This window comes from Scyliorhinus canicula, chromosome 1 (assembly GCF_902713615.1).
Source record: "Scyliorhinus canicula chromosome 1, sScyCan1.1, whole genome shotgun sequence".
Lineage (NCBI taxonomy): Eukaryota > Metazoa > Chordata > Chondrichthyes > Carcharhiniformes > Scyliorhinidae > Scyliorhinus > Scyliorhinus canicula.
In genome coordinates, this window is record NC_052146.1 from 299,665,491 (window position 1) to 299,681,609 (window position 16,119).

Sequence of the window (16,119 nt, forward strand, 5' to 3'; positions counted from 1 at the left end):
TATTAGTAACAGCACCATAGAGGAGGAATTCTGGAGTGTGTATGAGATGGTTTTCTGGAGCAATACCTTGAGGAGCCAACTGGGGAACCGGCCATCCAAGACTAGACGTGCAAGGCCCCTTAGGGATGAGCGACCATAATATGTAGGAATTCTTCATCAAGGTGGAGAGTGACTTCGTTGATTCTGAGACTGGGTCCTGAATCTAAATAAAGAAAACTATGATGGTGCGAGGCGCGAGTTGGCTACGATGGATTGGGGAACGTTAGTTAAAGAGATGATGGTGGATAGGAAATGACAAACATTGAAAGAGAGCATGGATGAACTCCAACCATTGTTCATTCTTGTCTGGTGCAAAACTAAAACAGGGCTGTGGCCAAAGCATGGCTGACAAGAGAAATTAGAGATAGTATTAGATCCAAGGAAGAAGTGTTCAAAAAGGCCAGACAAAACAACAGACCTGAGTCTTGGGAGCAGTTTAGAATTCAGCAAAGGAGGACAAAAGGGATTGATGAAGAAGCGGATAATAGAGTATGAGAGTAAGCTTGTGGAGAACATAAAATCTGATGGTAAAAGCATCTGTACATATGTGAAGAGAAAAAGATTGGTGAAGACAAATCTGACCCTTACAGTCAGAAACGGGGGAATTTATAATCTTGGTCTCGTCAGCGACACCCACATCCTGTGGAAGAACAAAAACAAAAATTCACCACCTTCTCGTGCCAATACATACTGGGGTGGTCTGGGGTGGTCTGGGGTGGTCTTTCTCAGCTTCATAGAGTTAGGACAGAATCAGGCCTGCTCTGCAGAACACGGAGGCTGCAGAGAGGCACATGGTTCAATCCAGGCGACCATTGATGCACGATCAATCACTACTGAAGCGAGATTGTAGTCCAATTGAAGGCTTTAATGAACAAGTAGTTACCAAGTAGTTACCCCCCCCCCCCCCCCCCCCCCCCACCCTTGTAGATGGCGCTTACCCGAAGATCAGAGGCTGAATGCCCTTGACTGCTGAAGTGTTCCCCGACTGGAAGGGAACATTCCTGCCTGGTGATTGTCGCGCGATGTCCGTTCATCCGTTGGCGCAGCGTCTGCATGGTCTCGCCAATGTACCATGCTTCAGGACATCCTTTCCTGTAGCGTATGGGAGTAGGTGACGTCGGTTCAGCTGATGGTGGTGGTTCCGCTGACGTCCTGGAGTCCGGGGGAGCGATGGTCCTTGAACAGTCTCCGTCACCCGAGCTGGCGGTGGAGACGCCATGGATGGGGAAGGGGTGGCCAGGGTGGGGCGCTGGGGGAAAAAAACCGGGGGGGGGGGGTCTGTGGGGGAGGGGGGGGGAAGGCCGCACGCCGGCGGGTGCCAGGTCCCGGAGGGAGACCGTGTCCTGCCGACCGTCGGGGTACTCCACGTACGCATAATGCAGGTTAGCGTGGAGTAACTGGACTTGTTCCACCAACGGGTCGGACTTGTGCACCTGCACATGCTTCCGGAGCAAGATGGGTCCGGAGGCGGCCAGCCACGTCGGGAGAGGAGGTCCGGAGGACGACTTCCTGGGGAAAACAAGAAGACGTTGATGAGGTGTCTGATTTGTTGCGGGTACAGAGGAGGGAGCGGATAGAATGTAGGGCATCGAGGATAACCTCTTGCCATCGGGAAATAGGGAGATCTCTGGTCTGGAGGGCCAGTAGTATGGTCTTCCAGATGGTACCATTCTCCCGCACGACCTGCCCATTACCCCGAGGGTTATAGCTGGTCGTCCTGCTAGAGGCAATGCCCCTGTTGAGCAGGAATTGACGCAGCTCGTCACTCATAAAGGAGGACCCCCGACCGCTGTGTATGTACGCGGGGTAGCCGAACAGGGAGAAAATGGAGAGGAGGGCCTTAATGACGGTCGATGTGGTCATGTCGAGGCAGGGAATGGCGAAGGCGAAACGGGAGTATTCGTCGATTACCGCCAGGAAGTAAATGTTGCGGTTGTTAGAGGGAAGGGGCCCCTTGAAGTCAATGCTGAGACGTTCGAAGGGGTGGGATGCTTTGATCAGATGTGCGCGCTCGGGGCGGTAGAAGTGTTCTTGCCCCTTTGTGCATTATCAAACATGAAGGCTACTGACCGTTGGTCTGTGAGGAGGGTAAACCTCCTCCCGGCCAAATAGTGCCTCCAATGACGCACAGCTTCGACTATGGCCTGGGCTTCCTTTTCCACAGAGGGGTGGCGGAGTTCGGAAGCCTGGAGGGTTCTGGAGAAGAAGGCCACGGGTCTGCCCAATACCATGCTCCCGGAGTCCAGCAGGCAGCCCGTCTCGTGGCCGTTGAGGTGGATCAGCGTTGTTGTTTTGGCGAGCGTGCGTGGTCGTGATTGGTCGAGTTGAATGGCCGCGAGCCATGGAGAAGAACCATCGTCGCAGTCGTCGCCGCCCGAGTAGTAGCTGGCAGAACCTTGCGTGCCGGTCCAGGAAGGTGGTGGCCAGTACCCGCACGTGGAGTCGGCGCCCCAAGATGCCGGCGCCCAGGACCCGCACGTGGAATCGGCGCCCCAAGATGGCGGCGCCCGCGGGGCCCTCGTGGTTGAGGGGGGCGGAGTTAGTGGTGCCGGCGGGCCGACCGGAGCGGCTGAGAGCGGGGGGCAGAGAGGCGCGCAGGGGCTCGGGGCGGCAAGGAGAGAGTTGTGCGGTGCGCTGGGGGGGCCCGGAAGGGCCCGGAGGAGAGGGGGAGGCGCGCAGGCCGGGCGCAGGGGCCCGGGGGCGGGGGGGGGAGAGATCGGCGCGGCGTACTGGAGGGGCCAGCAAGGGCCCGGAGGGGGGATCCCCGGTCGCTACGCGGTACAGCAGCGACCGATTTGGCCTGGCAGACGGAGGAGAAGTGGCCCTTTTTCCCGCAGCTCTTACAGAGGGCGGAGCGGGCCGGGCAGCGCGGGCGAGGGTGTTTCGCGAACCTACAGAAATAGCAGCGGGGCCCCGCGGAATTGTCGGGGCGTCTCGCGGCGCAGGCCTGAGGGAGGTCGGGAGCGGCGGATGGCGGTGGGGAAACGTGCCAGGAGGCCCAGGGTGGGGACATAGGCGCGGGCGTTTAAATCAGTGACCTCCAGGGAGGTGGAGAGAGTCTGTGCCTCAGTTAGGCTGAGGTCGTCTTTCTCCAGCAGCCGCTGGCGGATAGCGGCAGACTGCATCCCAGCCACGTAAGCATCTCTGATCAGAAGTTCCATGTGCTCCGTGGCTGAAACTTGGAGGCAGGAGCAATTCCTCCCCAGGACAGCGAGGGCCTGGTAAAATTGGTCTAATGACTCACCGGGGAGCTGTTGTCTGGTAGCCAGCAGATGTCGGGCGAATACTCTGTTGACTGGTTTAAGAAACTGTCCATTCGGTTTAAGCATGGCCGCATCGTAATATTTTTCTTCCCTGATCATTGCGTAGGCTGCCGTGCCCACGCTGGAGTGGAGGATATGAAGCTTCTGTGCCATGGTGGGGGGGCTGTTTGCAGACGCCAGGTATCCCTCGAGACATGCCAGCCAATGTTGAAAGATTTCTGAAGTGTTCTGAGTTTGCGGGTTGATGCGGAGGCATTCGGGCTTGATCCGGAGCTCCATCTTCAAAATTCTAGCTTATTAAATTGATGAACCATCAATCGAACGCGAGATGAGTTGCTGTACAAAAGTTAGGCTTAAATAAGCTAGAAGTTAGCCCTGCGGTCGACTTCAGTAAATGGACGACCGCCGGGCGGTCTGGTTATTTATACCTCGCTCTGGAGGCGTGGTTAACTCAGCCCCTCGAACAATCGGAGAGCTGTCACATGACTGGTCTCAACCAATCGGTCGAGAGGCACATGACCGACCAGGGCCAATGGTAAGCCGGTGTTCTGCACCAATGGCAGACATCTATGCAAATCATACCACCACATGTGTGGCTGCTGGTCATCTGTGTGAATGTGTTGCTGGCCCTCTGTGTGAATGTGTTGCTGCTGGCCCTCTGTGTGAATGTGTTGCTGGCCCTCTGTGTGAATGGCCCTCTGTGTGAATGTGTTGCTGCTGGCCCTCTGTGTGAATGTGTTGTTGCTGGCCCTCTGTGTGAATGTGTTGCTGGCCCTCTGTGTGAATGTGTTGCTGGCCCTCTGTGTGAATGGCCCTCTGTGTGAATGGCCCTCTGTGTGAATGTGTTGCTGCTGGCCCTCTGTGTGAATGTGTTGCTGGCCCTCTGTGTGAATGTGTTGCTGCTGGCCCTCTGTGTGAATGGCCCTCTGTGTGAATGTGTTGTTGCTGGCCCTCTGTGTGAATGTGTGGCTGCTGGCCCTCTGTGTGAATGTGTTACTGGCCCTCTGTGTGAATGGCCCTCTGTGTGAATGTGTAGCTGCTGGCCCTCTGTGTGAATGTGTTGCTGGCCCTCTGTGTGAATGTGTTGCTGCTGGCCCTCTGTGTGAATGGCCCTCTGTGTGAATGTGTTGCTGCTGGCCCCCTGTGTGAATGTGTGGCTGCTGGCCCTCTGTGTGAATGTGTTGCTGCTGGCCCTCTGTGTGAATGGCCCTCTGTGTGAATGTGTTGCTGCTGGCCCTCTGTGTGAATGTGTTGCTGCTGGCCCTCTGTGTGAATGTGTTGCTGGCCCTCTGTGTGAATGTGTTGCTGCTGGCCCTCTGTGTGAATGGCCCTCTGTGTGAATGTGTTGCTGCTGGCCCTCTGTGTGAATGTGTTGTTGCTGGCCCTCTGTGTGAATGTGTTGCTGGCCCTCTGTGTGAATGGCCCTCTGTGTGAATGTGTAGCTGCTGGCCCTCTGTGTGAATGTGTTGTTGCTGGCCCTCTGTGTGAATGTGTTGCTGGCCCTCTGTGTGAATGTGTTGCTGCTGGCCCTCTGTGTGAATGGCCCTCTGTGTGAATGTGTTGCTGCTGGCCCTCTGTGTGAATGTGTTGCTGCTGGCCCTCTGTGTGAATGGCCCTCTGTGTGAATGTGTTGCTGCTGGCCCTCTGTGTGAATGGCCCTCTGTGTGAATGTGTTGCTGCTGGCCCTCTGTGTGAATGGCCCTCTGTGTGAATGTGTTGCTGGCCCTCTGTGTGAATGTGTGGCTGCTGGCCCTCTGTGTGAATGTGTTGCTGCTGGCCCTCTGTGTGAATGGCCCTCTGTGTGAATGTGTGGCTGCTGGCCCTCTGTGTGAATGTGTTGCTGCTGGCCCTCTGTGTGAATGTGTTGCTGGCCCTCTGTGTGAATGTGTGGCTGCTGGCCCTCTGTGTGAATGGCCCTCTGTGTGAATGTGTTGCTGCTGGCCCTCTGTGTGAATGTGTTGTTGCTGGCCCTCTGTGTGAATGGCCCTCTGTGTGAATGGCCCTCTGTGTGAATGTGTTGCTGGCCCTCTGTGTGAATGTGTTGCTGCTGGCCCTCTGTGTGAATGTGTTGTTGCTGGTCCTCTGTGTGAATGTGTGGTTGCTGGCCCTCTGTGTGAATGGCCCTCTGTGTGAATGTGTTGTTGCTGGCCCTCTGTGTGAATGTGTTGCTGGTCCTCTGTGTGAATGTGTTGTTGCTGGTCCTCTGTGTGAATGTGTGGTTGCTGGCCCTCTGTGTGAATGGCCCTCTGTGTGAATGTGTTGTTGCTGGCCCTCTGTGTGAATGTGTTGCTGGCCCTCTGTGTGAATGTGTTGTTGCTGGCCCTCTGTGTGAATGTGTTGCTGGCCCTCTGTGTGAATGTGTTGTTGCTGGCCCTCTGTGTGAATGTGTTGCTGGCCCTCTGTGTGAATGGCCCTCTGTGTGAATGTGTTGTTGCTGGCCCTCTGTGTGAATGTGTTGCTGGTCCTCTGTGTGAATGTGTTGTTGCTGGCCCTCTGTGTGAATGGCCCTCTGTGTGAATGTGTTGCTGGCCCTCTGTGTGAATGGCCCTCTGTGTGAATGTGTTGCTGCTGGCCCTCTGTGTGAATGTGTTGCTGGTCCTCTGTGTGAATGTGTTGCTGGCCCTCTGTGTGAATGGCCCTCTGTGTGAATGTGTTGTTGCTGGCCCTCTGTGTGAATGTGTTGCTGGCCCTCTGTGTGAATGGCCCTCTGTGTGAATGTGTAGCTGCTGGCCCTCTGTGTGAATGGCCCTCTGTGTGAATGGCCCTCTGTGTGAATGGCCCTCTGTGTGAATGTGTTGCTGCTGGCCCTCTGTGTGAATGTGTGGCTGCTGGCCCTCTGTGTGAATGTGTTGCTGGCCCTCTGTGTGAATGTGTTGCTGCTGGCCCTCTGTGTGAATGTGTTGCTGCTGGCCCTCTGTGTGAATGTGTTGCTGGCCCTCTGTGTGAATGTGTTGCTGCTGGCCCTCTGTGTGAATGGCCCTCTGTGTGAATGTGTTGCTGCTGGCCCTCTGTGTGAATGTGTTGCTGCTGGCCCTCTGTGTGAATGTGTTGCTGGCCCTCTGTGTGAATGTGTGGCTGCTGGCCCTCTGTGTGAATGTGTTGCTGGCCCTCTGTGTGAATGTGTTGCTGCTGGCCCTCTGTGTGAATGGCCCTCTGTGTGAATGTGTTGCTGCTGGCCCTCTGTGTGAATGTGTTGCTGCTGGCCCTCTGTGTGAATGGCCCTCTGTGTGAATGTGTTGCTGCTGGCCCTCTGTGTGAATGTGTTGCTGCTGGCCCTCTGTGTGAATGGCCCTCTGTGTGAATATGTTGCTGCTGGTCCTCTGTGTGAATGTGTTGCTGGCCCTCTGTGTGAATGGCCCTCTGTGTGAATGTGTTGCTGCTGGCCCTCTGTGTGAATGGCCCTCTGTGTGAATGTGTTGCTGGCCCTCTGTGTGAATGGCCCTCTGTGTGAATGTGTTGCTGCTGGCCCTCTGTGTGAATGGCCCTCTGTGTGAATGTGTTGCTGGCCCTCTGTGTGAATGTGTTGCTGCTGGCCCTCTGTGTGAATGGCCCTCTGTGTGAATGTGTGGCTGGCCCTCTGTGTGAATGTGTGGCTGCTGGCCCTCTGTGTGAATGGCCCTCTGTGTGAATGGCCCTCTGTGTGAATGTGTTGCTGCTGGCCCTCTGTGTGAATGTGTTGCTGGCCCTCTGTGTGAATGTGTGGCTGCTGGCCCTCTGTGTGAATGTGTTGCTGGCCCTCTGTGTGAATGTGTTGCTGCTGGCCCTCTGTGTGAATGGCCCTCTGTGTGAATGTGTTGCTGCTGGCCCTCTGTGTGAATGTGTGGCTGCTGGCCCTCTGTGTGAATGTGTTGCTGGCCCTCTGTGTGAATGTGTTGCTGCTGGCCCTCTGTGTGAATGGCCCTCTGTGTGAATGTGTTGCTGCTGGCCCTCTGTGTGAATGTGTTGCTGCTGGCCCTCTGGTGAATGCCCTCTGTGTGAATGTGTGGCTGGCCCTCTGTGTGAATGTGTGGCTGCTGGCCCTCTGTGTGAATGGCCCTCTGTGTGAATGGCCCTCTGTGTGAATGTGTTGCTGGCCCTCTGTGTGAATGTGTTGCTGGCCCTCTGTGTGAATGTGTTGCTGCTGGTCCTCTGTGTGAATGGCCCTCTGTGTGAATGTGTTGCTGCTGGCCCTCTGTGTGAATGGCCCTCTGTGTGAATGTGTTGCTGCTGGCCCTCTGTGTGAATGTGTTGCTGGCCCTCTGTGTGAATGGCCCTCTGTGTGAATGTGTTGCTGGCCCTCTGTGTGAATGTGTTGCTGCTGGTCCTCTGTGTGAATGGCCCTCTGTGTGAATGTGTTGCTGCTGGCCCTCTGTGTGAATGTGTTGCTGGCCCTCTGTGTGAATGTGTTGCTGCTGGCCCTCTGTTGTGAATGTGTTGCTGCTGGCCCTCTGTGTGAATGTGTTGCTGGCCCTCTGGTGAATGTGTGGCTGCTGGCCCTCTGTGTGAAGTGTTGCTGCTGGCCCTCTGTGTGAATGTGTTGCTGCTGGCCCTCTGTGTGAATGTGTTGCTGCTGGCCCTCTGTGTGAATGTGTTGCTGGCCCTCTGTGTGAATGTGTTGCTGCTGGCCCTCTGTGTGAATGTGTTGCTGGCCCTCTGTGTGAATGTGTTGCTGCTGGCCCTCTGTGTGAATGTGTTGCTGCTGGCCCTCTGTGTGAATATGTGGCTGCTGGCCCTCTGTGTGAATGTGTTGCTGCTGGTCCTCTGTGTGAATGTGTTGCTGCTGGCCCTCTGTGTGAATGTGTGGCTGCTGGCCCTCTGTGTGAATGTGTTGCTGGCCCTCTGTGTGAATGGCCCTCTGTGTGAATGGTTGCTGCTGGCCCTCTGTGTGAATGTGTTGCTGGCCCTCTGTGTGAATGTGTTGCTGCGGCCCTCTGTGTGAATGTGTTGCTGGCCTCTGTGTGAATGGCCCCTCTGGTGAATGTGTTGCTGCTGGCCCTCTGTGTGAATGGCCCTCTGTGTGAATGTGTTGCTGCTGGCCTCTGTGTGAATGGCCCTCTGTGTGAATGTGTTGCTGGCCTCTGTGTGAATGGCCCTCTGTGTGAATGTGTTGTTGCTGGCCCTCTGTGTGAATGGTTGCTGGCCCTCTGTGTGATGTGTTGCTGGCCCTCTGTGTGAATGGCCCCTCTGTGTGAATGTGTTGCTGGCCCTCTGTGTGAATGGCCCTCTGTGTGAATGTGTAGCTGCTGGCCCTCTGTGTGAATGGCCCTCTGTGTGAATGGCCCTCTGTGTGAATGGCCCTCTGTGTGAATGTGTTGCTGCTGGCCCTCTGTGTGAATGTGTGGCTGCTGGCCCTCTGTGTGAATGTGTTGCTGGCCCTCTGTGTGAATGTGTTGCTGCTGGCCCTCTGTGTGATGTGTTGCTGCTGGCCCTCTGTGTGAATGTGTTGCTGCTGGCCCTCTGTGTGAATGTGTTGCTGCTGGCCCTCTGTGTGAATGGCCCTCTGTGTGAATGTGTTGCTGCTGGCCCTCTGTGTGAATGTGTTGCTGCTGGCCCTCTGTGTGAATGGCCCTCTGTGTGAATATGTTGCTGCTGGTCCTCTGTGTGAATGTGTTGCTGGCCCTCTGTGTGAATGGCCCTCTGTGTGAATGTGTTGCTGCTGGCCCTCTGTGTGAATGGCCCTCTGTGTGAATGTGTTGCTGGCCCTCTGTGTGAATGGCCCTCTGTGTGAATGTGTTGCTGCTGGCCCTCTGTGTGAATGGCCCTCTGTGTGAATGTGTTGCTGCCCTCTGTGTGAATGTGTTGCTGCTGGCCCTCTGTGTGAATGTGTTGCTGCTGGCCCTCTGTGTGAATGGCCCTCTGTGTGAATGTGTGGCTGGCCCTCTGTGTGAATGTGTGGCTGCTGGCCCTCTGTGTGAATGGCCCTCTGTGTGAATGGCCCTCTGTGTGAATGTGTTGCTGCTGGCCCTCTGTGTGAATGTGTTGCTGGCCCTCTGTGTGAATGTGTTGCTGCTGGCCCTCTGTGTGAATGGCCCTCTGTGTGAATGTGTTGCTGCTGGCCCTCTGTGTGAATGTGTGGCTGCTGGCCCTCTGTGTGAATGTGTGGCTGCTGGCCCTCTGTGTGAATGGCCCTCTGTGTGAATGTGTTGCTGGCCCTCTGTGTGAATGTGTTGCTGCTGGCCCTCTGTGTGAATGGCCCTCTGTGTGAATGTGTTGCTGCTGGCCCTCTGTGTGAATGTGTTGCTGCTGGCCCTCTGTGTGAATGTGTGGCTGCTGGCCCTCTGTGTGAATGGCCCTCTGTGTGAATGTGTGGCTGGCCCTCTGTGTGAATGTGTGGCTGCTGGCCCTCTGTGTGAATGGCCCTCTGTGTGAATGGCCCTCTGTGTGAATGTGTTGCTGGCCCTCTGTGTGAATGTGTTGCTGGCCCTCTGTGTGAATGTGTTGCTGCTGGTCCTCTGTGTGAATGGCCCTCTGTGTGAATGTGTTGCTGGCCCTCTGTGTGAATGTGTTGCTGCTGGCCCTCTGTGTGAATGTGTTGCTGCTGGCCCTCTGTGTGAATGTGTTGCTGCTGGCCCTCTGTGTGAATGTGTTGCTGCTGATCCTCTGTGTGAATGTGTTGCTGCTGGCCCTCTGTGTGAATGGCCCTCTGTGTGAATGTGTTGCTGCTGGCCCTCTGTGTGAATGTGTTGCTGCTGGCCCTCTGTGTGAATGTGTGGCTGCTGGCCCTCTGTGTGAATGGCCCTCTGTGTGAATGGCCCTCTGTGTGAATGTGTTGCTGGCCCTCTGTGTGAATGTGTTGCTGCTGGCCCTCTGTGTGAATGTGTTGCTGCTGGCCGTCTGTGTGAATGTGTTGCTGGCCCTCTGTGTGAATGTGTTGCTGGCCCTCTGTGTGAATGTGTTGCTGGCCCTCTGTGTGAATGTGTTGCTGCTGGCCCTCTGTGTGAATGGCCCTCTGTGTGAATGTGTTGCTGGCCCTCCGTGTCAATGTGTGGCTGCTGGCCCTCTGTGTGAATGGCCCTCTGTGTGAATGTGTTGCTGCTGGCCCTCTGTGTGAATGGCCCTCTGTGTGAATGTGGAAATTGATGTTGGTTCTGGACTGGACCAGAGACTGGGGTTAACATTGTGTTGGGTGATTTATATGTAACATCCTTTTAGAAGTGGGAGGCAGTGGCGTTGTGTTATTGTCACTGGACAAGTAATCCAGGGAGCCAGGATAATGGAGACCCAGGTTCAAATCCCACCATGGCAGGTGGCAAAATTTAAATTCATTGATGACCAATGAAATTTGTCGATTGTCATAAAAATGCATCTGGTTCACTAAGATCCTTCGGGTTGGGAAATCTGCCGTCCTTACCCGGTCTGGCCTACATGTGACTCCACACCCACACAGCAATGTGGTTTACTCTTAACTACCCCCCACTGAAATGGCCCAGCAAGCCACTCAGTTCAAGGGCTGGGCATGAAATGCTGACCCAGCCAACCACACCCACATCCCAAAAATAAATTTTTAAAAAAAATTGGGGTTCTCGCGTACTTTCGTTGTATGTTTCCTTTCCAGATGGGTCTGGAGTCCGAGGGGAGGGGGCTGTGGTGTGCTATTGGTGTCTCTGGCACAGCTGGAGTTGAGGATGATGTATATTGGTGCGAGTCCATACATGGCAAGAAAAAATTATCCTGACCTCTGGTGGTAATTGTGAGCAATCGCCATGTGGGAATGTTTGCACCATTTACCATGTTTCCATGGTTTTATCCTGTTTCTCCCTCCTTCCCCAGTGGGGTTTTTAGAGGCAGCAAGTTATGTCTAATGATTGTATTGACCCAGCTGTTCGCCTTCCCCCTCTGTACTCAAGTCTGATGACCCTCTTTTTTTTTTTTGCTGCGCTCTATCACTCTTGTGTTCTTGTTGTGATGTTTGTCAAAATGTAAAATCTCAACAAACACACACCAAAGTACAGAGTTTAAGGCATATTGGCAAAGTGACAAAGTCACACACTGTGCTGGCAGTTAACAAGCGGTTGGTGATGGGGTGGGGAGGGGTGGGGGGGGGGGGGGGGGGAGTGGGGCGGGAAGAGGGGGGGATGTGGTTGGAAGAACGGGGATTGTGGTTGTGGGATTAGATTAATTACAATCAAAATGGGAAGAGAAATTGGAAATACAAGCTACCCTGATGACTGAGGCAATTTGTAATTTGGTTCCATCATAATTGTAACAGTTCCCGGGAACCACTCCTACGAGGAACAGTACACCAGCATTTTTCACCGGGAACAGTCACCGGGAACAGTACACCAGCATTTTTGACCGGGAATAGTACACATGCCCTTTTTCCCCGGGAACAGTGCACCGGCATTTTTCACCGGGAACAGTACACCAGCATTTTTCACCGGGAACAGTTGCACCGGCATTTTTCACCGGGAACAGTACACCGGCATTTTTGACCGGGAATAGTACACATGCCTTTTTTCCCCGGGAACAGTGCACCGGCATTTTCACCGGGAACAGTACACCAGCATTTTTCACCGGGAACAGTACACCAGCATTATCCACCGGGAACAGAACACCGGCATTTTTCACCGGGAACAGAACACCGGCATTTTTCCACCGGGAACAGTACACCAGCATTATCCACCGGGAAACAGAACACCGGCATTTTTCACCGGGAACAGTACCACCAGCATTTTTCACCGGAAACAGAACACCGGCATTTTTCACCGGGAACAGTACACCAGCATTTTTCACCGGAAACAGAACACCGGCATTTTATCACCGGGAACAGAACACCGGCATTTTTCACCGGGAACAATGACCGACATTTTTCACCGGAAACAGAACACCGGCATTTTTCACCGGGAACAGTACACCGACATTTTTCACCGGGAACAATGACCGACATTTTTCAACCGGAAACAGAAACACCGGCATTTTCACCGGGAACAGAACACCGGCATTTTTCACCGGGGAACAGAACACCGGCATTTTTCACCAGAAACAGAACACCGGCATTTTCACCGGGAACAGAACACCGGCATTTTTCACCGGAACAGTACACCGACATTTTTCACCGGGAACAATGACCGACATTTTTCACCGGAAACAGAACACCGGCATTTTTCACCGGGAACAGAACACCGGCATTTTTCACGGGGAACAGAACACCGGCATTTTTCACCAGAAACAGAACACCCGGCATTTTTCATGGGGAACAGAACACCGGCATTTTTCACCAGAAACAGAACACCGGCATTTTTCACCGGGAACAATACAGCGCCATTTTCACCAGAAACAGAACACCGGCATTTTTCACGGGGAACAGAACACCGGCATTTTTCACCGGGAAACAGCACACCAGCAATTTTTCACCGGGAACTGAACACCGGCATTTTCACCGGAAACAGTACACTGGCATTTTTCACCGGGAACAATACACCGACATTTTTCACCGAGAACTGTACACCGCTTTCCCCCCGGAAACATATACGACATTTTTCACCGTAACTGTACACCGGCATTTTCCCCGGAAATAATACACTGGTATTTTCACTGGGACCAATACACCAGGCATTTCCCCCGGAAACAATACACTGGTATTTTTCACCGGGAACAATACTCCGGCATTTTTCACCGGGAACAATATACCGCCATTGTTCACTGGGAACAATACACCGGCATTTTCACCGGGAACAATATACCGGCATTGTTCACTGGGAACAATACACCGGCATTTTTTCACCGGGAACAACTATACCGGCATTGTTCACTGGGAACAATACACTGGCATTTTTTCACCGGGAACATATACCGGCACTGTTCCTGGAACAATACACTGGCATTTTTCACGGGAAACAATATACCGCACTGTTCACCGGGAACAATACACCGGCATTTTCACGGGAACAATATACCGGCATTGTTCACTGGGAACAATACACCAGCATTTTTCACCGGGAACAATATACCGGCATGTCAACGGGAACAATACACCGGCATTTTTCACCGGGAACCAATATACCGGCATTGTTCACTGGGAACAATACACTGGCATTTTTCACCGGGAACAATATACCGGCACTGTTCACTGGGAACAATACACTGGCATTTTCAAACCGGAACAATATACGGCACTGTTCACCGTGACAATACACCGGCATTTTTCACCGGGAACAATATACCGGCATTGTTCACTGGGAACAATACACCAGCATTTTCACCGGGACAATATACCGGCACTGTTCAACGGGAACAATACACCGGCATTTTTCACCGGGAACAATATACCGGCACTGTTCACTGGGAACAATACACTAGCATTTTTCACCGGGAACAATATACCGGCATTGTTCACTGGGAACAATACACCGGCATTTTTCACCGGGAACATATACCGGCATTGTTCACTGGGAACAATACACCGGCATTTTTCACCGGGAACAATATACCGGCCTTGTTCACTGGGAACATACACTGGCATTTTTCACCGGGAACAAATATACCGGCACTGTTCACTGGGAACAATACACTGGCATTTTTCACCGGGAAACTAATATACCGGCACTGTTCACCGGGAACAATACACCGGCATTTTTCACCGGGAACAATATACCGGCATTGTTCACTGGGAACAATACACCGGCATTTTTCACCGGGAACAATATACCGGCACTGTTCACTGGGAACAATACACTGGCATTTTTCACCGGGAACAATATACCGGCACTGTTCACCGGGAACAATACACCGGCATTTTTCACCGGGAACAATATACCGGCATTGTTCACTGGGAACAATACACCAGCATTTTTCACCGGGAACAATATACCGGCACTGTTCAACGGGAACAATACACCGGCATTTTTCACCGGGAACAATATACCGGCATGGTTCACTGGGAACAATACACTAGCATTTTTCACCGGGAACAATATACCGGCACTGTTCAACGGGAACAATACACCGCCATGTTTCACCGGGAACAATATACCGACATTGTTCACTGGGAACAATACACCAGCATTTTTCACCGGGAACAATATACCGGCATTGTTCACTGGAACAATAGACCGGCATTTTTCACCGGGAACAATATACCGGCATTTTTCACCGGGAACAATATACCGGCATTGTTCACTGGGAACAATACACCGGTATTGTTCACCGGGAACAATACACTAACATTTTTCACCGGGAACAATAAACCAGCATTTTTCACCAAGAACTGTACACTGGCCATTTTTCACCGGGAACAATACACCGGCATTTTTCACCGGGATCAGTACACCAGCATTTTTCACCGGGAACATACACGGGCATTTTTCACCGCGAACAGTACACAGCATTTTTGACTGGAACAGTCTACTGGCATTTTCACAGGGAACAGCATACCGGCATTTTTCACCGGCAACAGTACACCGGTATTTATCACTGGGAACAGTACACCGGTATTTTTCACCGGAAACAGTACACTGGCATTTTTCATTGGAAACTGTACACAGCATTTTTCGCCAGAGACAGTGCACCGGCATTTTTCGCCGGGAACAATACTTTGGCATTTCTCACCAGGAACCGTTGCCTGCCATTTTCACCGGGAACAATACTCCGGCACCAATGGTGATAAAGGGGCACTGAACTGGAGGAGTGGGCACATCCTGAAGGAGGTTACCAGTGATAGGGAGGAAAGCCGTGGAGCGCTTTGAATACAGGGATAAGAATTTTTTAATTGAGGGACTTCAAACCGAGAGCCAGTGTAAGGCCGGAGAGCACAGCTGTGTTCGGGGTTTCGGGTGAATTAGGGAACAGGCAGCAGAGGTTTGGACAGGAGGCTGGGAGTTGGGAAGTTGACCAGGATAGTGCTGGAGTTAGTCCAATCCAGAGGTGACAAAGGCCTTCAGTAGCAGATGAGGTGAGGCAGTGTGGAGATAGATGATGTGACAGAGGTGGAAGGCGGCAGTATTGTTGATGCCGGGGTTAACCTTCTCGTGTGTGTTTCATTAGAAGCTGCTGGTGGATGAGAGGCTGATGACTGTGGAGAAGGAGCTTGAGGAGAGACACTGCTGAATCAGATGTTGGACTCCATGAAAGTTACGCCCCTGTCTGGAATGAGGACCTGCAAGTGGAAGTCTATGAGGTAGTCCCAGATTTACAAAATACTAACTTATATAAGGGTGGTCGGCCCCTTAAAAGAGGTGTTAGTTGTGACGGAGTTGTTCCTTATTTTAGCATAGAATCCATACAGTACAGAATGAGGCCATTCGACCCATTGAGTCTGCACCGACCCTTTGAAAGAGTACCCTACCTAGGCCCACTTCCCCACCCTATCCCTGTGACCCCACACAACCTACGCATCTTTGGAGACTAAGGGGTAACTTTTAGCATGGCCAATGACCTAATCTGCACACTCTCTGACTGTGGGAGGAAACCAGAGCCCCCAGAGCAAACCCCCCACGCAGACACGAGGAGAACGTGCAAATTGCACATGGCTGGAATCGAACCCGGGTGCCTGGCCTGGGGGCAGCAGTGCAAAACACTGTGCCACTGCACCGCACGGTTAAAGGAATAAAACGCAAAATACTGCAGATGCTAGAAATCTGAAGAAAGTGTCAACACTTAGCCCCAGGATCGGAGAATCCCGCACCATATTCTGCTGCTGGACTGGGAAAGATTCCTGACCACCCACATCTAATGCTCCAGAGACCTCCACCCCCTCCTCATAAAATCCCAGGAAAGGGTGTTTCAGCTGCCAGAGGTGGCGTGAACCGGGCCAGTGGGGTGCACCCAGACTAACGTGCAGAGGTTCAACATGAGCAGCTTGCAGAACCGGAGGCTTTTGGCTGGGGAAGGCCAAGGCCCA

The 16,119-nt window shown here is 53.1% G+C and overlaps 1 protein-coding gene across 1 annotated transcript in view; it reads left to right on the plus strand.

Annotated features, from left to right (window-relative positions):
• The window catches only part of arfgef3 (ARFGEF family member 3), a 178,175-nt gene that overhangs the window by 60,446 nt on the left and 101,610 nt on the right, over nt 1–16,119 (plus strand). Inside the window, 3 exon segments of the mRNA XM_038816316.1 lie at nt 15,264–15,315; nt 15,318–15,355; nt 15,358–15,396. Coding sequence (XP_038672244.1) covers nt 15,264–15,315; nt 15,318–15,355; nt 15,358–15,396 — 129 coding nt within the window.